The 24095-nt window shown below is 38.5% G+C and overlaps 2 protein-coding genes and 3 non-coding genes across 7 annotated transcripts; 1 reads left to right on the top strand and 4 right to left on the bottom strand.

Annotated features, from left to right (window-relative positions):
• Window positions 1-558: 558 nt before the first annotated feature.
• LOC123960498 (plexin domain-containing protein 1-like) lies at window positions 559-16300 on the bottom strand. Of its 3 annotated transcripts, none has more exons than XM_046035273.1 (14): window positions 16163-16296; window positions 9245-9411; window positions 8827-8970; window positions 2870-2939; window positions 2637-2759; window positions 2441-2559; window positions 2250-2349; window positions 2044-2139; window positions 1839-1920; window positions 1696-1756; window positions 1505-1616; window positions 1338-1373; window positions 1102-1259; window positions 559-1003 (listed from the first exon to the last, which is right to left on the bottom strand). In XM_046035273.1, exons 1-14 carry the CDS (start codon window positions 16239-16241, stop codon window positions 890-892), a joined length of 1461 nt encoding a protein of 486 aa, XP_045891229.1. In that variant the 5' UTR covers window positions 16242-16296; the 3' UTR covers window positions 559-889. The 3 variants fall into 3 exon arrangements, with proteins under 3 accessions (XP_045891229.1, XP_045891245.1, XP_045891236.1); XM_046035289.1 differs by lacking the exon at window positions 16163-16296 and adding an exon at window positions 11195-11421; XM_046035280.1 differs by lacking the exon at window positions 1338-1373 and having other exon boundaries at window positions 16163-16300.
• Window positions 3699-3770, bottom strand: trnac-gca. The gene has a single exon. It is a non-coding gene; the product is annotated as a tRNA-Cys (tRNA).
• Window positions 5766-5837, bottom strand: trnac-gca. Its single transcript has one exon. It is a non-coding gene; the product is annotated as a tRNA-Cys (tRNA).
• Window positions 16301-19126: 2826 nt separating the features above from the next.
• trnac-gca lies at window positions 19127-19198 on the top strand. The gene has a single exon. It is a non-coding gene; the product is annotated as a tRNA-Cys (tRNA).
• Window positions 19199-19579: 381 nt separating this feature from the next.
• On the bottom strand, window positions 19580-23012 carry arl5c (ADP-ribosylation factor-like 5C). The gene is made up of 6 exons (XM_046038884.1): window positions 22878-23012; window positions 22191-22251; window positions 21937-22084; window positions 21474-21557; window positions 20884-21035; window positions 19580-20791 (listed from the first exon to the last, which is right to left on the bottom strand). Exons 1-6 carry the CDS (start codon window positions 22921-22923, stop codon window positions 20743-20745), a joined length of 540 nt encoding a protein of 179 aa, XP_045894840.1. The 5' UTR covers window positions 22924-23012; the 3' UTR covers window positions 19580-20742.
• Between the last annotated feature and the right edge of the window lie 1083 nt (window positions 23013-24095).

The following is a 24095-nucleotide window of genomic DNA, read 5'->3' as shown; positions in this document are numbered from 1 at the left end:
ATTGCAGCGTTATTTCAGAAGAACTGCAACACTTTCAACTGAAAGTCAAGTACTTGTTGTGTATTGCATGTAAATTAATCAAGCTCCGTTGTGTGTAACTGTGAGGAAATCGATCCATGTGCGTGTCATATCTGTCCTCGTCCCATCTGTACTTGCATAGCAAACTCATGCGATCATCTCTATTGTTGCGGGTTTTGAGGGGAGGGGGGTTACCAATCCAGTGATCTCAAATCACATTTGTACACATCTGCCACGTTCACTGCATGTCCTACTTGATGGTGTCCATGTGATATATTTGGTTAGGATGACATCTGCTGACAGAAGAGTTGTACTGTTTGTTCTGTTTCTCCTCAAATCATTTTTTCCTAGTGCGGCTGCAGCATTTTGTGAATTTTTACTCATAATTAATGTACAACATCAAACTGCCGAATCTGACTTAAAGACGCCAAAGCAAAATATTATAAACTGGAGTACTGATCAGGAACTGTGTTCTTAAAAACAAAAGGTGGAGCAGTTAAAATAATCAACTTCATCTTCAAAAGCAGCAGGAACTGAAACTGAAGCACACCCACATCTTTATTTGTTTGATGTAAAACAGCAAGGTTTATTGTAGTCAAGAATGTTTTCGGGTGGAATTCAACCACCATTTATTCCTGCAGATATATACATTTCTAATGAAACCATTCAACAGCATCTACCCTAACTGTTACAACAATTTAATCTTTTTAAAATGGAGTCATGAACGTCTTAAAAAAGCAATCATAAACTGAATATAAAAGGTGAATTGGCTTTGGAATGTATGTTTTCACAAATGGACATGCTTGAATGTGTGTAAAAATCAGAAATTACTTCAATGCAAACATCTTGTTTATATAAGTTTCCATCCACTTCAACGTGGCCCTGCTTCAACAATGCTGTCTTTTTCATGACCTTCCCCTTCCACTTCTGTGTAACCAGATTGTTGCTTCTGAAACTTCAAGGAAGGCCAGTAATTCTTGCGACGCTACAAAAAAAGCACGCACAAAAGAATTGCATTTAATGTGGACATATACAGTTTGTAACTGGTTCTTGTCAGAGCAGGTGTATGTTGTTTTTGCTCACCTGGATGAGGTAAAGTGGTGATGTAGCAGTAGGATGGTAGTTGATGTAAAGAGCTACAAGTACCAGAGCCAAAAGTAACACCAGCGTAGCTGCTATACCAGCTATCAGTCCTGTGTTAGCCAACCTGTCACTCTTGGTTGAAGAATCTGTCTTCACATCTGCATTGAAGATGAAGCCCCATAATTATATCCCTTCATAAAGCTCAACCATAATGGCTCTTAAAAGTATTAACTCACCATTGCCAGTGTTAAATATGTGATCTTTGTTCTCATCTGAAAGAACACAGAGAGCAGTTGTTTCCATACTTATTTGAAGTTGGGAGTAAATTTTTTACCAAGCTGCAAAATGTGCTATTATGGTCAAATACTGCATACATTATAGTGAAAAAAGAGCTCAACCTCACCGTCACTTTCACAGCCTTTTTGTAGAGGAGTCAAAGAGGTCACATCCTGTGTCATAGAGGATCCAGTAGAGCTGTCGGCCCTGGAGTAATCCTCACAGGTTGCATCTTTGCTCTGCTCATTTACAATATAATAAATGCATGAGTCTCAAAACTGGCAAATAAGATACTAATTCTTGAATGTCCAACAATACCTCTTCTAAACAGCCATAGTCCAGCCATTCTTGTCTGTGTCTATCCATGCCATCTGAACACCTAAAACACACACAAGATGTATATTTATAAGGGTTAAAACTGCACTATATAAACATTTGGGCTATTGTAATGTCCTGCTCACCTCTGGAGTACATTGCACCAGCTGCACCCAGAGGTTTGGATGGATGAGAGGCAGAGCTCACAGCTGTCATGTTGCAGGCAGGCTGAACAGAGAGGCAGAACCAAACAAGGAAAATAGTTATATTGTTTGAGTGTTGGTGCAGTCTAATATCTTGACTAGTTGAAAGTATTGTAATGTCTTCCCATTAACGATGAGGATCACTTACTAGGCAGTGCAGTGAACTCAACAGCAGAGTATTTGGTGATCTTTGTATTGTCTATCTGAACCCGATGATACTCATAAATCGTCCGCCGTTGGGTATCTGAGTTACAGATATCACAAGGTTAAATACCTGAAAGTTTTCACAAGACTCTCTGAAGACTTATTGTTGTTCCATGGTGGCACAATACATTTGTGGACATTATTGCTGACCTGGTGATTGACGAGAAGGTGACGTGACCATGAAGGCGTCAGACAAACCGACCTTTACTGGATGCTCAGCTGAACTGATCACATCTAGTGACAGAGGTATCTGATAAACAAGCAAAAGGAATCACGTATGTAATAAGGAAGAGAACAGGTTTGGAAGACTACGAAGTATGCAGTACAGAGGTTTGTCTCACATCTCGGTAGCTGAACGTGATGGATCCTGTTTTGTAAAGAGCAGCCTGAAATGTAAAGGCTCCTTCTGACTCTTTTCCTGGGAGTCTGACCTGCTCCCACTGGACCACAAACACCTCGCCTGAACACAGTGAATGTAAGACATAGGTCAGACAAGTTATGAGACAATCTCAGAAACAATTTCAGGTGGCGTCTCACCATTATCCAGGTATTGCACGGTGGAATCTTTGGAGTAGCTGGGGTCAAAATTAGCCATTAGAGGGGCGATGTACTGTGTTGCGGTCAGCATACGGTGAGTAATGTCCCCTGTGAAGATAAACCCTGAAAAAAGGCCAGATGGAAAAATATGTAAGACTTTAGTATGACTTGTCTCTGCTCTGAACATACACAGGAAAGGTCACTTGAACATCTGTTACAAAATCAAAAAGTACCTCCTGTTGCTATGGTAATCTGCCTTAGGTAATGTCCGTAAAAAGGAAAGTCAAACGACAGGGCGACCCTCTGCAAAGAGAGTAGATAGAAACAGAAAGAGAGAATTCCATTTTAATATAGATTCACATGTCATTTTCAAGTAAACTAAATCAATTTAATTGTTTTGAGGTTGTATTTTGAGTTGCTGTTCTGTGGTGCTAAGCACGCAAGTTAGCTCAAGGTTTGTGTTACACTGAGATAGAATAAAGAGGCTGTAAAATGCTTGTCTGGGAAAAGCTGTTTGGTTTCATTTCTCTTACTGAAAGGTCATTTTTATACATTTTAGAACACTACTCTTGCTCACTTAGTAACTCCAGAACTTGTATGTTCAGACTTTACAGTTTTTAATCCTAAAGATGTTCATAAAATCAAACCCTGTTTTTAATACGATTTATGGTAGGCAGTTTTCAACAATATCCATTAATTGTATTTACATTCTGTCATTTGCTCTCTATAGTATTCATTGCTGGTGACAGAGTCTGCCATTCTCCCTCTTGATTCAAATTGCCTAGCAACACACGAAGGATTTACAGGAAACAACACAGAAACTTATACAGCGTTAGTGTTTGTAAATTGATCTCAGCTTCACTGTTCACAATCCTGTAGCCATATTGGAGCAATTACCACTAACAAGCACGTACCAAATCAACCAAGACTGAAATGCTATGGATTAAAACCAGGTTGAATATGACACAATATTGTTATTCAGATCCAACAATTCATAAGCCCTTTGACTCACTTAAATGTCTTGTGTCAAATGAAGTATAGTGCAGACGTTTTACATAAATAAGGGGGCACCCGGATTTGAACCGGGGACCTCTTGATCTGCAGTCAAATGCTCTACCACTGAGCTATACCCCCACTTCCTGAATATGGTCCAGCTAATATTATATATAGTTTACACAGGGATAGGCACTTGTGTGCATTGGCAGTTTCTGACTCACCTTATACAAACAGCCAATGTGTAATAAACCTTCTCAGCATGCAGTCTGATGTAACTATTTTGCAATGATCTTGTTAAAACATAGACATAACTTGGCTGTGCAGAGCAGGTCGTTGAGGTTACAGGGTGTGAACTTCTCAAAACACATATTCTGCTAAATAACTGAGATCCACAACACCATGATTCAGTCTCAAAATCCACATTATCAGTCAAGATCAGCAGGGCAAATGGGAAAACTGACCTTGCTGTAACCAATTATAAAAATGATTACCCTCGAGTGCAGCTTTAGCTGTAACATGATATACCAAAGACTTGTGTCTTTTGATTTCGCCAAACTGCAAGCACATTTTCTCCTCAGGTTCATCCTTTTAGAATTGACGTTGGATGTTTTTGTGAAGCCAAAGTACTCTGTTTCCACTTGGAGAATCCTGGGATTGTCAGTGTACAGGAGATTTCCTTTCTTTTGCCTGAAGCCTCACATTTTTCCATATTAAAGTAAGCTGTATATATTACACAGGTGCTCCATGTGGGACAAAAGAGGTCAATACTGGGCAGATGCTTGCAACCTCTGGCAGGCCCGTAGGTCTTGGCATGTATACCAACATCCCCAAGTCATTTGGCTGTATACTTGGTGTACTTGTACTTGCTGCAGTGTTGCAATTTTGTACTCTGTTTCACCAAGGGCATAGAAAATATTAGTTTTGAATGTTCATATTTATAAATATTTTGTATATAAAGTAAGAGAGCACGTGCACTTACATACTGGAGTGCCTAAACATGGATGATTCATTGGTTAGCCAGAAGTGTGAAAATTCCCCAGTTTGTCTGCATATTCAATGGATTACTTCAGAAAGTATATCTGACCATTTTATACAGGTATCTTTGATGTTCTCAGAGGTAGGGGACACCCAGATTTTAACTGGGGCCCTCTTGATCTGCAGTCAAATGCTATACCCCCTGTGACAATAATTCTTCCATTGCTCATTGATAATCTGGTAAATGAGAATTTAGATAAAAATGTTTATAAATATTTTGTATATACAGTAAGAGAGCACATGCACTTACATAGTGGAGTGCCTAAAAATGGACAATTCATTACTTAGCTTCATTACAACCAGTGATAGAAATGTGAAATTACCCAGTTTGTCTGCATATTCTATGGATTGATTCAGAAAGTACATATAACCATTTTACACAGGCATTTGGGATGTTCTCAGAGGTAGGGGGCACCCAGATTTGAACTGGGGCCCTCTTGATCTGCAATCAAATGCTCTACCCCCTGTGACAATAATTCTTGCATTGCTCATTGATAATCTGGTAAATGACAATTTAGATAAAGATATTTATAAATATTGTGTATATGAAGTAAGAAAGAACATACACTTACATAGTGGAGTGTCTAAAAATGGACAATTCATTGCTTAGCATCATAAGAACTAGTGATAGAAATGAGATAATTACTCAGTTTGTCTCTACATTCAATGGATTTATTCAGAAAGTATATATAACCATTTTATACAGGCATTTGAGATGTTCTCAGAGGTATGGGGCACCCAGATTTGAACTGGGGACCTCTTGATCTGCAGTTAAATGCTCTACCACTGAGGTATACCCTCTGTGACAATTGCTTGTTGATAGTCTGATAAAAGACCATATGGACAAAAATATTTATAAATATTTTATATATAATATAAGAGAGCAAATGCACTTACATATAATGGTGTGTCTGAACATAGACAATTCATTACTTAGCTTCATTACAACCAGTGATAGAAATGTGAAATTACCCAGTTTGTCTGCATATTTTATGGATTGATTCAGAAGGTATATATAACCATTTTATACAATGATAAAATGCTGAGAGACTTTGAAATCACACCACATCAGAAGTCATGCTGTATGTTCCCAGAGACAGGGGGTACCCCGATTTGAACGGGGGACCTCTTGATCTGCAGTCAAATGCTCTGCCACTGAGCTATACCCCCTGCAACAAAAGCTTTTCCATTGCTCATTGACAGTCTGGTAAATGAACATATGGACAAAAATATTTATAAATATTTCAGATATAAAGTAAGAGAGCACATGCACTTACATAGTGGAGTGTCTAAACATGGAAAATTAATTGTTTAGCATCATTACAACCAGTGATAGAAATGTGAAATTACCCAGTTTGTCTGCATATTCTATGGATTGATTCAGAAAGTACATATAACCATTTTATGCAGGCATTTGGGATGTTCTCAGAGGTAGGGGGCACCCAGATTTGAACTGGGGCCCTCTTGATCTGCAATCAAATGCTCTACCCCCTGTGACAATAATTCTTGCATTGCTCATTGATAATCTGGAAAATTACAATTTAGATAAAAATATTTATAAATATTGTGTATACAGGTGCTGGTCATATAATTAGAATATCATCAAAAAGTTGATTTATTTCAGTAATTCCAATCAAAAAGTGAAACTTGGATATTATATTCATTCATTACACACAGACTGACATATTTCAAATGTTTATTTAATTTAATTGTGATGATTAAAACTGACAACTAATGAAAATCCCAAATTCAGTATCTCCGAAAATCAGAATATTACTTAGGACCAATACAAAAAAAGGATTTTTAGAAATGTTGGCCAACTGAAAAGTATGAATATGAAAAGTATGGGCACGTACAGCACTCAATACTTAATTGGGGCTCCTTTTGCCTGAATTATTGCAGCAATGCAGCGTGGCATGGAGTCGATCAGTCTGTGGCACTGCTCAGGTGTTATGAGAGCACAGGTTGCTCTGATAGTGGCCTTCAGCTCTTCTGCATTGTTGGGTCTGGCGTATTGCATCTTCCTCTTCACAATGCCCCATAGATTTTCTATAGGGTTAAGGTCAGCCGAGTTTGCCGGCCAATTAAGAACAGGGGTACCATGAACCATGGTCCTTAAACCAGGTACTTGTAGCTTTGGCACTGTGTGCAGGTGCCAAGTCTTGTTGGAAAATGAAATCTGCATCTTCATAAAGTTGGTCAGCAGCAGGAAGCATGAAGTGCTCTAAAACTTCCTGGTAGACGGCTGCGTTGACCTTGGACCTCAGAAAACACAGTGGACCAACACCAGCAGACGACATGGCACCCCAAACCATCACTGACTGTGGAAACTTTACACTGGACTTCAAGCAACGTGGATTCTGTGCCTCTCCTCTCTTCCTCCAGACTCTGGGACCTTGATTTCCAAAGGAAATGCAAAATTTACTTTCATCAGAGAGCATAACTTTGGACCACTCAGCAGCAGACCAGTCCTTTTTGTCTTTAGCCCAGGTGAGACGCTTCTGATGCTGTATCTTGTTCAAGAGTGGCTTGACACAAGGAATGTGACAGCTGAAACCCATGTCTTGCATACGTCTGTGCGTGGTGGTTCTTGAAGCACTGACTCCAGCTGCAGGCCACTCTTTGTAAATCTCCCCCACATTTTTGAATGGGTTTTGTTTCACAATCCCCTCCAGGGTGCGGTTATCACTATTGCTTGTACACTTTTTTCTACCACATCTTTTCCTTCCCTTCGCCTCTCTATTTTAATGTGCTTGGACACAGAGCTCTGTGAACAGCCAGCCTTTTTAGCAATGACCTTTTGTGTCTTGCCCTCCTTGTGCAAGGTGTCAATGGTCGTCTTTTGGACAGCTGTCAAGTCAGCAGTCTTCCCCATGATTGTGTAGCCTACAGAACTAGACTGAGAGACCATTTAAAGGCCTTTGCAGGTGTTTTGAGTTAATTAGCTGATTAGAGTGTGGCACCAGGTGTCTTCAATATTGAACCTTTTCACAATATTCTAATTTTCTGAGATACTGATTTTTTTCATTAGTTGTCAGTTATAATCATCAAAATTAGAAGGAATGAACACTTGAAATATGTCAGTCTGTGTGGAATGAATGTATACATTATACAAGTTTCACTTTTTGAATGGAATCATTGAAATAAATCAACTTTTTGATGATATTCTAATTATATGACCAGCACCTGTATGAAGTAAGAGAGCACATGCACTTACATAGTGGAGTGTCTAAAAATGGACAATTCATTGCTTAGCATTATAAGAAAAAGTGATAGAAACGAGATAATTACTTAGTTTGTCTCTACATTCAATGGATTTATTCAGAAAGTATAACCATTTGAGATGTTCTCAGCAATAGGGGGCACCCAGATTCAAACTGGGGACCTCTTGATCTGCAGTCAAATGCTCTACCACTGAGATACACTCTCTGTGACAATATTCCATCCATTGCTCATTGATAGTCTGGTAAATGACCATATGGACAAAAATATTAATAAATATAAAGTAAGAGTGCACATGCACTTACGTAGTGGTGTGTCTAAACATGGACAATTCATAGATTAGCATCATTACAACCTGTGAAAGAAACTACCCAGTTTGTCTGCACATTCGATAGATTGATTCAGAAAGTATATATAACCATTTTATACAATGATAGACCGCTTAAAGATTCTGAAATCATGACAGCCTGGAAGTCATGCTGTGTGTTCTTACAGTTTGTTCTCATTCACATAAAATCTGAAGGAAAGAATTTGGACGTTTACAGAGCAACTAACTTTGAATGGCTGCAATGTTACTGTTTAGCACTTATCTCACCAAGGACATAACGGATTATAAATTTTCAGAAGAGTGTATTTGAGTACTGTTGTGTCTGAAGATTGGGAAGAAGAGAGTATTTGTGGATTAGGTTCATTTGGCTTTCTAACAATTGGTAACATGTTGGTAAAGTACACATGATTTCACACTTAAAGGGCAACCAAATTAAACTGGGGATCTCTTAATCTGTAGTCAGACACTCTACCACTGAGCCATACCCTTTATAACAACTGTCACCCACTAACACAATTTAAACATGGATTCAAACGTGACTTCAAAATTTTATGAATAACTTAAAAAGAAAGTAAGAAAGTACATTTATTTTGTGTGTGCGAGACTCACCACAGCCTGTTTGTATGAATTTGACAGAATGCCATGGACTCTAACTTGGCCTTGCCGGACGTCACTCATGTCTACCCATAATGCCTGTGAGCGCTGGTCTTCTGGGCCAAAGCTACGCCATGTATAATACTTGCCAGAGTCCTCCTTCCAGACAGAAAAACAAAGAGGATCAGAGTTTGTAATGGCGTGACTGTGTTCAGAGAGTGTGTCACACAGGCATCAAGAGTTCACTCTACACATGGTTAAATCATATGCTGTCATTTACTTCTGCAAGTGAGTGGAAACAAGTAAATTCTACTTTCCAAAAGAGGGCAGTGTTTAACTCCAACTAAAACAAACAGAACATGTCAAAAGCCAAAAACATAACAAATGCCACAAGTCATTAGAGTCTTAAGAAACGCTGTGGTGCAGCACTCACCACTACACGTGTCATGTTGTCTGGCAGAGTGTTGATGGTTAGTTCTCCACCCAGGACCGCCCTGCCTATCCTAGCATGACCTGAAGATGACTTCTGGGCTCTCTGAGGATGACTGTCACTTCCAGTTGATTCTTCATGCTTCTGTGAGATCACACTGTACCAATTGTCTGTCCAAATTAATACCAGAATACCAGGTTAGTATGTTCTGCTGGTCATTATGTGATGATATAAGCAGTTGCATCCTGCTTATATGTTAAATAATGCATTCTAAACCCACTGATTTCCACACTCTCATTTCAATATAAAAAGAAGAGAAAGCACACCAAAGCATTTTTTACCCTGGAAGCAGAACCACAACATGTCAGATGCCAGTTTTAAGAATTATGTTCACAGTTGTGGCTCAGTGCCCAGCCAATCAGCCAAATTACAATTGGTTTTGAAATTGTCAGTCTTGCCTTGTCAGCCATGTCAGTTAAAGCCATTGTTGAATGAAGACAAAACAATACAAATAACATTTAGTTATGCTCAGAGGGAACTGTCAGGCCTTACAAACAATATAAACTATATTTGGTAAGCAAACTGGTGTAGGTAGGCTTTGTTTTACAGTTTTGTGTGTTTAAGTTGATGGCTTGTCTTTCTTTGAAGCCACATATTCAAAGTCACATATTTCTAGTTGATTTTAGGAGTTTATTTTAGCACCGTGTTTTTCTGTTGAGTGTGGAAAATACATGTCTGCTGCTGGTACATTTAGACACAGATGTGGACCTGTGAATATCTTGGCCCTTGCACAACCTCAGTTACTGATATAGCTGTACATTTAAAGCCATACACAGAAAAGTGTCTTGACTAAGCTTCCAAGAGTTATTTCTGTTGTATACAAAACAAACGCAATGCATTGCCCTAAAAAGCTCTTTTGAGGACTTTTTTGTGTGGTGTAGTCTGCAGAAAGGTCAATAAGGAACTGGTCAGTTTAATCTATTAAATATTTAATTATTAAATATTCTTCTTCTTATTTTAGGAGAAACAAAGTATGCTGAAGCTGGCTATATTTTTTTATATGCATTGCATCTCTTTTTTTTCACAAACTTGCAACGTTGTCATGTGTAAAATATTATGATCAAAGGATACACAAATTATTCAGGAAGACTGCAATTTAAGAAAAAAAAAAATTGGGATCCACAAAACAAATCTGCTACACTTACAAATGCAAAAACAAGATTTTCTATTAGAGGAAGTTTTCAGAGTTTACAGTTGAAGTGTGGAAAAATGTCAAATCATTCCCTACTTCCTTTATTTCCATAAGCTAGTTGATAAAACAGTTATGTGTGCTCATAAAAAAACAGTCAAGACTTCATAATGAAACACAAATGTATAATATGTGGCAAGGACTATTTATTGTTTAAAAGTTAACAAAAAAGGCATGAATAAATTGAGGTGACCTTATTTTGGAGATATTTCAAATGATACAGCCAATGCTGAACAACATTGCGACCTCAGTCAAACATGACTCCCACATTTCTGGCAGCTTTTTTGATATATATTTTCAGGTTACCAAGGTAGCATCATATCATGTATTAAAAATGGTGAATTTTGCCAGATAAAACAGCCTCAGGTCTATCTTTATTCAGCTAAGGAATGTTGAAAAAATATTGAAAACAGAAGTCGATAGATGTATCTATCTCTCTCTATATATATCTCTCTATCTATCTCTCTATCTCTCTATCTAATTACGGTAGTTTGTTGGTGATTGCGGCTTTCTTACGTACATTACGGGACACGGTGGTGACGTCACGTAGCAGCCTATATATACCCCGAAACAGCGCTCATCTTTCGCGGGGTGTCTCTTCTAACCCTAAATCAGGGCGGTCTCCTGTACATAACGTTTGCTGTTTTTTTTTTCTGGCTTTCAGCTTACTACAGGGGGTGTTGGAAGTGGCGATGGGTGCGAACCTTTCAAAAAAGCCATGAGAAATCACTCCGTCATGTTCAGTTTCCCGTCCAGAACACCGTGAATGTCCTGCCGTGGTCAGCTTGGCTGCCACGAAGAGTTGGTCTCTGCTGCTCCGGTGTTGTCTTGTCGGGACTGTTGGCAACTGAGCAGAGTAAAACTGAGCAGGGTGACTCTACCAGATCTCCCAGTGGTCTGGTTAGGAAGCCCAAGCTCAAACACCTGTTCACGTCTGATTTAACTGTCAGTCTTGAGTTACTTGTGTCTGCAGTTGTTTGCTTGCTCCCCACATCATGCTAACGCTAGCTAAAACCAACAGCTAAGTTAACGTTAGCAACGCTGGTCTGCCCCCCTCAAAGGACTGTGCCCCGCTTTCAAAGTTACATAAAAGGCTGACAAAGACATGACGGCGTGGACATTTAGACGCTTAAGTCGTACAAATGTCGACGTTTTAAAGATATAATTATTAAACGCATTTTTGTCTTTCTGCTGCAGTTCAAAGAGTAACTCTTACTGATGTAACACATTTTTATTATGACACTGCACTTGAAAGTGGCTTTAAAAGCATTAAAAAAAATCTGTACTTTCACATAATCAGTGCCATGTTTTTTGACTGAGCTAAAGCCACTTTCTGCCCTAGTCTTGCGCACCTGATTCAAATAAGTCTCAACTCCCATGCAGTAGAGGCATGTTGTGGGCCTGCATCCTGTCTTAAAATAGGCCGTGTTATTTAAATTTTGACACTTTGCATATGAATTTGCCCTAAATTCTGCCAGCACAGATGTCATTGAATGCGTAATGCAAAAGAATACACCTCAGGCTGAGTAATAATGGGCTGAGGTAAAAGATATTTAAAGTGCTTGGGTGCACATTCAAAAAAATGTTGGTGATAAAGCTGGATTCTGAGGTTTGCAAAACCTCATGAGTTGGAAATAACTTACTTGGGGACCATGGTGTAGCTCACTGGGGTCTGAAAAATATGGTATGACAATAAAGGTGAACTACACCACCAACCAAATCCACATTATAATACACGGTGTCTACTGAATTGCTCATAAAATGGACATCATCAAGACATCATGCTTGTGTTTCATGTGTTTGACCTCACTGGCCTGACATCTGAATTAGACAGCTAAATGAAATCCTTTAAATTCAGCCATTTTACACATGTTTAAAAAAACAGAGAACATCCTTGCATGCAGACATACTTCCCACTCCCTCTTCTACTTTTACTAGCCCATGTTAATGAGAAAATTAACAGACTACAGCATAATCCTTCTTTGCAGTTTTACAGATGTTCATTGTTAAAACTGGATAATCAACAAGAAAACACATTTGAGATTATGAAACCTGACATATTTAGCTTCTAAACAAGTTCCTATGGGTGCCAGCAACTAGTGCAGCTCCTTTTATGCCAGGGAAATTTTAGTTGACTTTGGTTTGATGCCTACATTTCTGGCCTGAGTGTGGCAGGGGAACACAGGCCGGTTGGTCCCTCAGCCCCATCTTGTGCCAAACCCCCAGAATTCAGACTGTGTGGGACATTGGCTGACAAGGCCTGCTTTAAACATCACTCTGCATTCACACAATTATAATACTGATGTCTTCCCCAGGCATACAGTGTTTCATTTAACATGTTTCTGAAGTGACAACCCAAATGTCTTGACCTCATAGAGTGTATGTGTTTATGAATGTTTCTCTCCACCCTTTGATTCAACTGAGTGGTGCGTCAAGGCATTTGTGGCAGATCATATATTAAACCTAGATGTGTGATTGTTGAGCACTGGGTCCGCCCTGTTATGGCATGAGGTAAGAGGAAGAATGTTGTGCACACACTTGTTGAGATTTGCAGTGCAGCAGATAAACATCCTCGTTTATGAAAGTTGGGAGGGGTGCAGACTCTCAATATGAATTTGTGACTTATAATATCTACTCAGGCCATCAGTCTCACAGCCAGTGCTATTGAAATCACTGGCAGATGACCAAAACAGTGAGATGGGAGTCTTATTGTCTTGGCTGCCCAGGAGAAACTGACAAAGACACTCTTCACTCATTCTATATAAGAATTATTCAGTGGATAGCACATGCCCTGAGCTCTGCTGGGGATTTTTATATTTCATAAAATTCATATTTCACTTACATTTGACTGTTGATAAAGGAGTGAAAGCTACCATTCTGTTTTTCGTAGTATATGGTATCCTTATTATAAGAATTTATAATTTTGAATTGTTTGGATGCATCTGAAATACATATTGATACCTTCATGTTAATAATAACACAGCAACTGATTCTGCGATGACATGAAAAATTAAATATGATATATATGCATATTCTTGTATTTTTCTTTAGAACTGAAGTAAGATTACTTTACTTTAGACTTATTGAAATTGTAACTTAAAATTTAGAAATGTTCATACATGTACACAATACATATCTAAATGTATGGTAACAGTTGCACAGTTTGTGACCCCCCCCAAAAATCCAATGGGAGGGGACTGCAACAGGATATAAGTGGTGAATCCCTATCAAGGTGGACCTTGATTTGATCTGCTGTTCTTTTAGGAAAAGAACAGGGTGCTGCCTCGATTAAAAGATAGTGCTAGAATAGATTATGGACTACCTCACTGTTCATTCTGAGCGCAACAGCCAACTCCAACCTCAGTATGAAAGTGTAGATATTGTGTTGGTGAGTCAGAAAGTGAGAAACACATTGGTTGCTTATCTGTGCAGCTGGTCAAGAACACCAAATGAGGTTTCCGCAGTTAAATATACATTTGTTTTACGATGTAAATGTTGTGTGAGACAATGAGAGCAGCACTGAGGCAAAGGATGACAAGTATTTGTAAAAGACCCAGTAAGGTAAAACAGGAACCACTGTAATGGTCAAATGTCGTCAATTAGAGGGCAGATGTTTTGGACAGAAAACTGACCTGTTCCCACTCTTAGGAGCTACCATACCACAACATTTGGCTGCCTTTTTCTGTGAGTGGTCAGCTCAGAGCGGTCTGAGTGAACACACCCTTCCTGAGCAGAGGCTGGAGGAGTTGGCATGAACTCCTCATTACCCACAATAAATATATAGTTCATTTCAAGATGTGGTTGAATTGCAGATGTGCAATTCTATTTCATCCAGATAATCATGCCACTTCTTCTGAGAGATTAAAAGAGTGATTTTATAGTAGAGAAATGTTTATATTTAACTGAAAACCTGCAACTCTACTAATAAAAAGTTGGGAAGCTGATCTCTTAGTATATATGGGGCAGTAAATTAGCTGCTGATGTAGTACAGCAACAATTATCATGGTATTGAAGCACTGAGAGGACATTCCTTTAATAAATGTCACCCAGGAATCTTCAAAATGACTCATTTAATTTATAACATCCCTAAGAGAGTGCAAAAAAGTTACATTTCACAATAAAACTATAAAGACAAGAGACATTACGATTTTGGTTATGTTTTGTTAAGAGAACACAAGTGCACTGATTGCCTCACCTTTGCTCTGTTGTGGTGAAACCAAATCTCTGCATGGGAGAGGTAAAAAATGTTATTTTTTGCTTTTCATTGTCCGATAAGACAAATTATTGAAGGGGGCAGAGTTCGGGCTAAAACCATTTCCCATACAAATGCTGTTCCAAATAACAAGATGAACCAAAGATCAAGTTGCTCGGCTGTTGGCAGATAACTGTTTTTGTTCTTGCTGTTTTTATTTTTCCTAAAACACAAGTATGTTTTGCTATGACAAGTCAGATTGCACATGACTTTTATAATATAAGAGTCAATCTTGGGATCCACAGACAATAACATCCTATCTATGATCCAATCTTAGAAAACAATCCTTCTTTCTTTGCTTCTTCCACTCTAGGTCCAACATGTCTGGATCAGCTTCAGGCTATTTGTTAAGCAAACCTCTTAGCAGGACAGGAGACAAGAGGCCAAACACTGAGGTCATTGCTGGGTACACAATTCATTTTCAGCTTGGGGCTCTGTGTTTTTACAGTCTGGTTCAGATGGCTCTCTCAGGTCCAAAGTCATTTATAAAAACTGAGCAGTATGTAATGTTGAGTGACAAGGCAGATAAGAGCAAATTAAGCGCAGGAAAGAAGGATATGCTAGGTCAATACCGAAAGCTAACCCGTTATGTAGCAAGCAGATATATGCGTGCCTCCTGCACTGTAATCTGTGATGCATCTGCAGCACATTTCCCGATGCAGAAGAACTCTCCTGAACTCATCAGGACTTCTGGATTACTTTTTAAAAGATGTTTTAATGCAGGAAAAAGGCAGAAGGAGAAGAGTTTGTAGAGAGTGACCAGTCAAATCAGAGCTATACATCAATCAACACACCTGCATATCGTTCTGCACCCCTCTTCACTTCCCTAAACTTGGCCTGTATCAAAAAATATATAATAACTCTAATGTCTCCATTCTCCATCAGCTCAAAAGCCTCCCACAATTTTATGCCAGAGTCTAGCTGGGAGGCAAGACGAAAAACAAAGTCTATATCTAATTTTAAACCTGAGACGGGTGTTTGTGGGTTGTTGTTTAGACTCAGTCGCATGCTTGTGGAATAGGGTATTTTTATGTGCACTTTATTGTAAACTAGGTCATTCACTTTTGTGCGTAAAATGGAAAGGGCATGGTATGCCCATTTGCTTCTCCATAAAGAGTCCTGCTGAAGTTCTGTGGTTTATAGTGAGTTAAAATAGCAACAGAATCACACACAGCATCAGTATAAAAGTAATATATAAGATCATTAACTGTTCCCTGTGACAACTAAACAAGATTGCACAGACTTCAAAGCATGAAATTTAACTGAGGAAAAGATAAAAAGTGGAGAAGCTGCAATACAGACTTGCTACAACTATGAGCTTAAGCATCTGTATGACTTTAAAGAGCAGACAGGAGGCAGTGCGGACAGGTGGAAAGATTAAAGCAATGATGATAATGGAGGGAAAATACACACAACTCACCTGTTTGCTGTTGAGCCCAAACTCTTGCCAGCTCTGTTTGGGAGAGACAGAGGAAGAGCATCACCAAGCTAAAACACATGTTTGGAAGCAGAAGACAAAAACAAAAGAAAGAAAAAAACACAGCTTTGTCTCTTCTTTCTCCTCTTCTCCTCGCAAAAGTTGTTTGCTCTGAATCCCACTTCCACACGCCACGCTCTTCCTCCCTCTGAATCACCACCCTGTTTCTAACTACACCCTTTCTCTCCTCCTTCTCTCCTTGGTGATCACAATAGACACAAGGATCAGCTGATGAGGGTTTGGAACAGAAAGGATAAAGTCTATCATCTGTAATTCCCTGGAATCGCAGCTAACCTCTCCCATCACTCCCAGTGATAAAAGTATAAATAGGACCATCCACTGGAGTCTCACTGTCAGCAGAGTGTGTATGGAACCTCCCTCTGTCCAAACCAACTGAAGTTCACTGAGGAATCTGACATCTGAGATTAGACATGGTGACCATGATGCTAACAATGCCAGGCCTAAAATCAGTGCTAGACATGATATTACACATTCCATGTCAAATCTGTTTATGGCTCCCCAAAACATTGTGTCTCTATTCTAACAACAACAACATCCTTTTGATGCCCACATGGAACAGAAAAGTCTCTTTGTTGCAGTTTAATTTCCAGTGGTTATGTAAAAGCCATGTTTTTTATTGCATGTAAAACTACCATAAGGCGAGCTTTACAAGCACTGTGGTGGACCCCATCACCTCTCTTAGCTGCCGCTTTCAGCATTTCTATCTGCTATGAGAGCAAACACGGAATCCTTGGCAAAGAAAATGGCAGCTGAGTGTTTATTGGATTCACAGCTGGAAAGGCAGTCAGTACCCTGTCTGTGTGCAGTGTGCACAGCATCATGTGTGGATCTTCACACACAGACTGCTGTGTTTTAAACAAACAAATAAATAAATATACAAAGGTTGTTTTTTTCACATCTTTCAGATGTTTCTGAAAATTAAGATGTTATAGTCACTGAGCGTTATGTTAGGATCCCTTGTTCTTACTTGAAGCGCACTGCTGATGAGGTGAATGCAGATAAATCTACAGCAATCATAAAGGAAGTCAGATGGATAAAGAGAGTTAGAAAAGAATTTGAACACTATGTGAACATATGTGCAAAAAGGGGACTGCAACTTAATATGAGGAGAATATCCCTAAACTTATCTGTGCAATAAGTGTATGTATTGTATCTACAAGTTGAATGACTACATCATAGGAAAGGTTTACATATATTAAAACAATACTGACATGTCCATATGTACATTAAAAGGGTTATCATTGGTTGCGTAGACTGAAGAGACCTAAATCATTTTCGGTGTCAGTGAATGGGTGGTGAAATCCACAGTTCTTCTTCTGTGTAAAAGTTCAGTTGAAGCTAGGGACATGTTTTGTGCACTCTAGATCAAACAAACAAACAGACAAAGGCCCCTGGAGTTCTTGGAAAGGTTAAATAAAATGATTTGAATGACCAAAAAGCCAGAGAAGGCCAGGCCTTAGTGTAAACGTCTCCTCAACTGACGTCTCCACAACTGGAACATGTTAACTTGCTGCTATACTATATATCTTGGTGTAATGCCTTACATATTCACGTGTATCCCTTATTCACTGTGTACCCGCAATTACTTGTGTCCCTTAAAGTAACCTGTATGTAGAATAAATTGTTACTGAGATCGCTACATTAAGCCGTTTGTCTGTATTTGTATTATCCTTGTCATGTATCAACATACTTGGCCAATAAAGTTGATTCTGTTTGGCTTAATGAGCTAGAAAATTATACAGAAAATGGCAAATCCTAAAAAACTAGAGCAGCCCTCATTTACACAACAGCAGTAAATATCAACATGATTCTTCCTGAAGATATGAATTGTAACAGAGAACCTCAAGAAAAGCTAATTTAATTTAGATAAAAAAAAACACACTAGTTTTCAGTTGGAAATGAACTGAATATTTAGGAAACTCAATGATAGTCTGTTTTACATTTTTGGCTTTTTCAATTCTTTAGCTTCACTTTAGATCTAACATGATTAAAATCTCACACTATTGGACTGGTGCGGGCAGTAGAAGAATTATTCAGTCCCTTAAGTAAAGATAACAATAGCACAACATAAAAGTACTTAACTACAAGATAAAAATCCTGCGTCCACACCCTCAAGTAAGTGCAAGCATTATCAGCAAATTCTAGGCTACTTAAAGTATTAGTTAAAGTAATCATTCTATTATTCCTAAATTATTCCTTGTGACTAAATTATTAGACTTGACATTATTGGATTGTGAAAGTGTAAGCAGCGTTTTAGAGTTGTAGCTGGTTGAGGTGGAGCTAGTTTGAACTAGGCCCACTTTGGTTTTGGTTTAATCTTTAGTAATGCATTGTATTTCAAAAATTAGGCCTATATGTTTTATTTTAGACAAATCTGACTCAGAAAAGCAATGGCTGTCAAATAAATATAGTGAAAAAGAAGCCTACATATAGGCTGTGCCTCTAAAGTTTAGTGACATAGCCTGTAAGTTTAAATTTGTTACTTCCACCACTGCAGGTAAAAAAAACCCAACAACATACTTTCTGCTAATGCACTGAAATAGAAATCTGTCTTTTTTAACTCCCTGTTATTTTATGTCAACATGATTAGTTAATGTTTTTTTTCATATTTATCGTTTAATTTGAAGAACACTTTAAATTCACAGTAACGTTAACAATTAACGTTACACGTAATTTAGGCACAAATGTAGGCTTATTTCTCCCCCTAGTGGACAAAATAACGCCATGCCTGTAAAATAGGCCTACCTGTTAGATACCAAGATTGTCGACAAAATCTAATCGTGTTCGGCTAAAAGCAAATACGCAATTGCATATAATCAATACAGAAATATGAACCGGGCGTTCGTCCTCATTAAATCCTAATTATACATAACAACGGGAACTAACGGGGGTATAGCTCAGTGGTAGAGCATTTGACTGCAGATCAAGAGGTCTCCGGTTCAAATCCGGATGCCCCCTGGTTGTTTTTGTTTTAATGAACGCTGTCCACTTCAGAAGGAAGCAAACATTTTAAGTGCCATATGAAATCGTGGTAATTGCTGCTAAAATGTTAATCTTAAGAAAAGAGAACATTTAGGGTCCAATGGCCAAAGGAGATTCATAGTAGGCTACAAACTAAATGACTAACTATTTGATTTTATCTGTACATCTGCCACAACCAAATGCTATAAATAAGTGTTGTGCTACAGAGAGTGTTGCACAATAGTCACATAGACTATTTTTGTCATTACTGTAACTGCAGGTATAAAACACCCTTCAGTAGGTTATGCTGTATATCTCTTGTTGAAAACATGAATGAATGAATATTAAAGCCACAGGATAGAAAACACCCCCACCACATATTTGCAAAGATAATATTTATTTAAGAAAATTACACAATACAATATATACTTTTTAAAGATGACGCATAGTCCTTAGCAGCTAGCTCAATTTCCTATACAGTAAATAGTTCAAGAGCTTTGTTTTTTTTATTTAAATAAATTACTAAACATGTTTAAGTCCAACAGAAGTTTCCTGTTGTTCACTGGCATAAAATATAATCAGGTGCAGACTTAGCAAGGGAGGCCACATGACCTATACTGGGCCTATGTGCTTACAGTTTCTTCTCAGTCTTCCATGATAGAGGTTTAATACAAATTACTTTGTAACTAGTAAAGTACTAAATTCAGCTGCAGCAGAAGTAGTTCAGGTAAATTAAAAAAGAAAGTAATCGGGGACGGGAATCACCAATCAAAGGTCAAAATGTGATCATGATTGATGACGCTAAAGGAGAAATGAGAGGTCACCAGCTTAGCCTACTAAAATTTGCATATGAGAAAATCTTTCACTTTATCAGTAAAACATTAGCTTAAATGTTTTCACTCATCATCTGTGATCTACCTGCTTCATGCTTATTATTCAAGTGTAGGTTGGGACATCTTTGGTTGTTCAGTTCTAGTAATGAATGACTGAATGATACTTTACAATTCAATAAAGTAAGTTGCTGTTGTCCATTGATTAACCTCAGGGAAATGAAAGAAGGCGTATGAGATCGTGATATGCGGTATTACTTGTCAGGTAGGTTACCTTAATAAACATGGTGCACCTCTGCAACATGGGTTACTTACGGTAAAGGTGCATAAAACACAAACTGTGCAATTCTTTGTAACCACAAGTGAAAAACACCAGATTATTAGAATAAAGGCAAGCGCTTTTGGAAGAGTAAAAAAAATCATCACCCCGAGTTTGACATGATATTTGATGTACGTTAATTAGCTCTAAGATCGTCCATGTTTCTCCGTTGCTCCTCCACCCTGAGGCTCAGCCATATGAGAGGCAACCCCTTGGAGATTCTTACGTAGCTGGGCACGACATACTGTAGGTGTGGCGAGGCAGGCTCTATCACAGACGCCATGTTCACAGGACTTTGCCCAAAACACTGTAGATAACCCTGACACCGTGGCCTTTCCAGTGCCTTTGAGGTAGGCTCAGTTTGAGGAAGTTTGATACACTGGAGCTGTGTTCTAGTTTGCAACAACCCGCGACTTCATCCAGTCCAGACTGGCAGGTAGACTGGGAGATTGACAAGAAACAACAAGTGGTTATTCCAGCGATCAAAGATGATGGCAGATAGAAAGAGAGAGTGTGAGGTGTGGTAGACTCACCCTTCTCCTGTCAAGGCGCAACAGGCTTGGACATGCCAGGAGTGTGTTGTGATTGAGTCGAGTGTGAGGCACTGGGAGATCTCTGCTGCTGTCATCGAGCCTTTCACATCCTGTTTGTTGGCCAAAACAAGAATGGCTGCATTCTGTAGGTCCTATGTCCAAACCAGAGAAGAGGGGTTACCAACACTGCTTTCAGTATCAATTTATATTTTTTCGAGCTAATACATTTCCATTGGAAACCCCAAAAATTTCCCCGCGTCAGCTTTGACAACGGAGAACAACAACCTCAGCGGAAAATCTGAACACATGTCAACACGCTGACTCACACTGTCTACATTGAAAGTTCCTCATCATGTTGTGTCATGGGTTCGTGACCAATGGCGCAATCACTGGAGTATCTCAGACATCAAAGCATGAATTGCAAACTTGGGCAGATTCATTAAACAACAAAAAGGTCTTACACCAAGGCTGCATTCAGACTAAACACACCCCAGATCAATTCATAAAACTAATCCCTGCTGTAATGTTTGGACCATAGTGATTGTAACTCTTGAGCTAACACACATCTCTCAACACAACAGGATTTGTACCTCATGTGAGAGCATTCGATGCAGCTCTTCTTTGGTGAGAGTGAGACGTTCGCGGTCAGTGCTGTCCACAACCAGAATGACAATCTGAAAGAACCACAACGTATAATTAAATCAGTTATTAGCATACAATCAAAAGATATCTCACATTACTAGAGCACATGTTATCAGTGTTGTAATTATAGGACGGGCACAAGATGTCAGCTACAGACATGTAATATATTATAAATTATTATGTAACGGAGATAAGTAGGCTATCTTTATCAATACATAGGCCTACATAAGAAGCCAATATTTGTTAATGTGCTTTTCTGAGAACACATGACCAAGAAACTTTAAAGAAACTCAGCAAAATCAAAACTTGTCAAGTTTCTGACTTTAAAGTTACATTTTGAACCTATGGAATGTGTTTCAGTATCTTATGTAGAGTTAGACAGTGGAGCTGAAGACAGACAGTGATCTGTACCTCTGTGTTGCCGAAGTATGAGTACCAACTGGCTCGAAGGTTCTCCTGTCCTCCGATATCCCAAACCAAGAAGTTTGTGTTACGTACAGTGATCTCCTCTACGTTGCTGCCGATGGTTGGTGACGTGTGGACGGCCTCCTTTGTCAGACTGTTTGTGTGGGAAAACAAATTTAAATGTTTGATAGAATTCAGAGTACTTATATTGAGCAGATTTTATAGTTACATGGCTATTGTAGCCCCAGAAAGTCACTTACAACTGATAGAGGATGGTAGTCTTTCCAGCGTTGTCCAAACCCACCATAACAACTTTGTGCTCTGCAATAAGTTGCATAATTTGTTTCAATGTATCACAAGGCAAATGTACACACAGATAAGATAATGTCAGGTACAGGACTGTGATGTACTGAGCAGAATAACATTTCTTATCCTACAGTAAGGTCCACTGCATAGGAATAGTATTAGTCCAACAATGCATTCAAGGTTCAAGGTGCATTCAAGTCTTGTGTACTGTAAACATATAGGCTATAGTTTGGCAAAGAATGAAGCTAAAGTTGACAGTCTTAGTTTAACTTCAAGTCAGTCGTTATAGAAAGTATTTTATATGCACATGTGTAGAATATTTATATGTGTATATTGTATATAATGTATATTGTTTTATTTTTATACATTACCATATTTTTATAGGCCTATAAATTTAATTATCTGTTAAGTTCTGTGTGTGTAGCATGAAAGGACTAGGCTTCAAACTTTCTGTTCGTAATCCAACCTTGTGTTTGATCCTTGATACTAGATATATTTTCATAATTTCAGACATATTTTCTCTGGTTATATATAGGCTATTATCATAAGATGCTTAAATAACCGCCGACAAACACCATAAGTAAAGAAACTGGTAGCTGAAATTGATAAATTATGTCTAGTTAAGTTTAAGTTACTCTTACCTCTGTCACCGAAAACAGCCATCATCTTAGTCAGAAGAAATCCCATGTCCAACAAGTGAGGTGGGTGATGAATAAAATCCAATGAACGCCAAACTTCAGCGTCTTTTCACAGCTGACTGCCAGACAAACCCTGTGCCTTCATCTGATATCATTTTCTGCCACAGCATAGAGTTAGTGGGTGGCGCTTCGTAGAGAGAAAGCTTTGGTATTTGTCAGTCGGATGAGTAACGAACAAAGGCGATAGTAATGATACATTCAGGTGCTGTGGGACCTGTCTGGTTCACCCACGCGAGGAAGCTATCAGGGTAATAAACAAGGCAAGGTGCAGTGTTGGAGAGTAACTAACTATGTTTACTCAAGTACTGTACATTTTTATGACAATATGATGTATATAATAATTCTGGCTTTAAATATTACTTTAAAATACTTCAGGTATTGTAGATTTTGCTGTTAAAACATTAAAACATTATACTTTTACTCAAGTGAAATCTCGAGAGCAGGATTTTTACTTGTAACAGAGCACAGATTCTTTAAGAGCACTGTTGTTACTCTTACTTATAATATGTGACAAGAACTCATTGCTTAAAGACATGAAACCTGTTATGTCTTTCATTATGCTGCTTATGGTTTATTTAAATCAGTAAAGGGAACAAAATGGGTTTTTAGTGCTGACGATGACTAGTTGAGAAAAAGTATTTTTTTAACACTCTCCAGTGATTCCTATTTATATGCTCAAAAAATTGCTAGTAAAATGTAGCTGCTGAACACTTGTTTTTGGCACCTGCACAAGCTGACAAATCCTACTTGAGTACTCGCTGGTCAGAAGTCGGAGTTCAGTCAGGAGCACTGGAAGGCCACATAGTCCTTCTGTCAAACGACGACATGTGTGGACTGATGATGCAGCTTATGACACACATGCCCAGTCCAAATATGGAAATGGAAGTAAAACTGTTTCCCTTCCTCTTTCTTTATCACAGCAACATTATTATCAACAGAAAGAGAAGCTGGGTGTCAAAAGGATTTCCCTGGACTTTCCATTGCACAGTCTTCCCAGGTATTTTCCAAATAGGCCCTAGGCTCTAAAACATATAATACTACCACTACTACTACTAATAAAGATAATTATAAGAATTATGTACTTTCTGTTAATGTACTTTACTTGGGTATTTAAATTTTAGGCGACTTTCTACTGTTATTCACAGGGAATACTATTTCCCT

This window comes from Micropterus dolomieu, linkage group LG02 (genome assembly GCF_021292245.1).
Source record: "Micropterus dolomieu isolate WLL.071019.BEF.003 ecotype Adirondacks linkage group LG02, ASM2129224v1, whole genome shotgun sequence".
In the NCBI taxonomy this organism is placed as follows: domain Eukaryota; kingdom Metazoa; phylum Chordata; class Actinopteri; order Centrarchiformes; family Centrarchidae; genus Micropterus; species Micropterus dolomieu.
The sequence above is the reverse complement of the archived record's forward strand: the minus strand, read 5'-3'. Positions and strand labels throughout refer to the sequence as shown.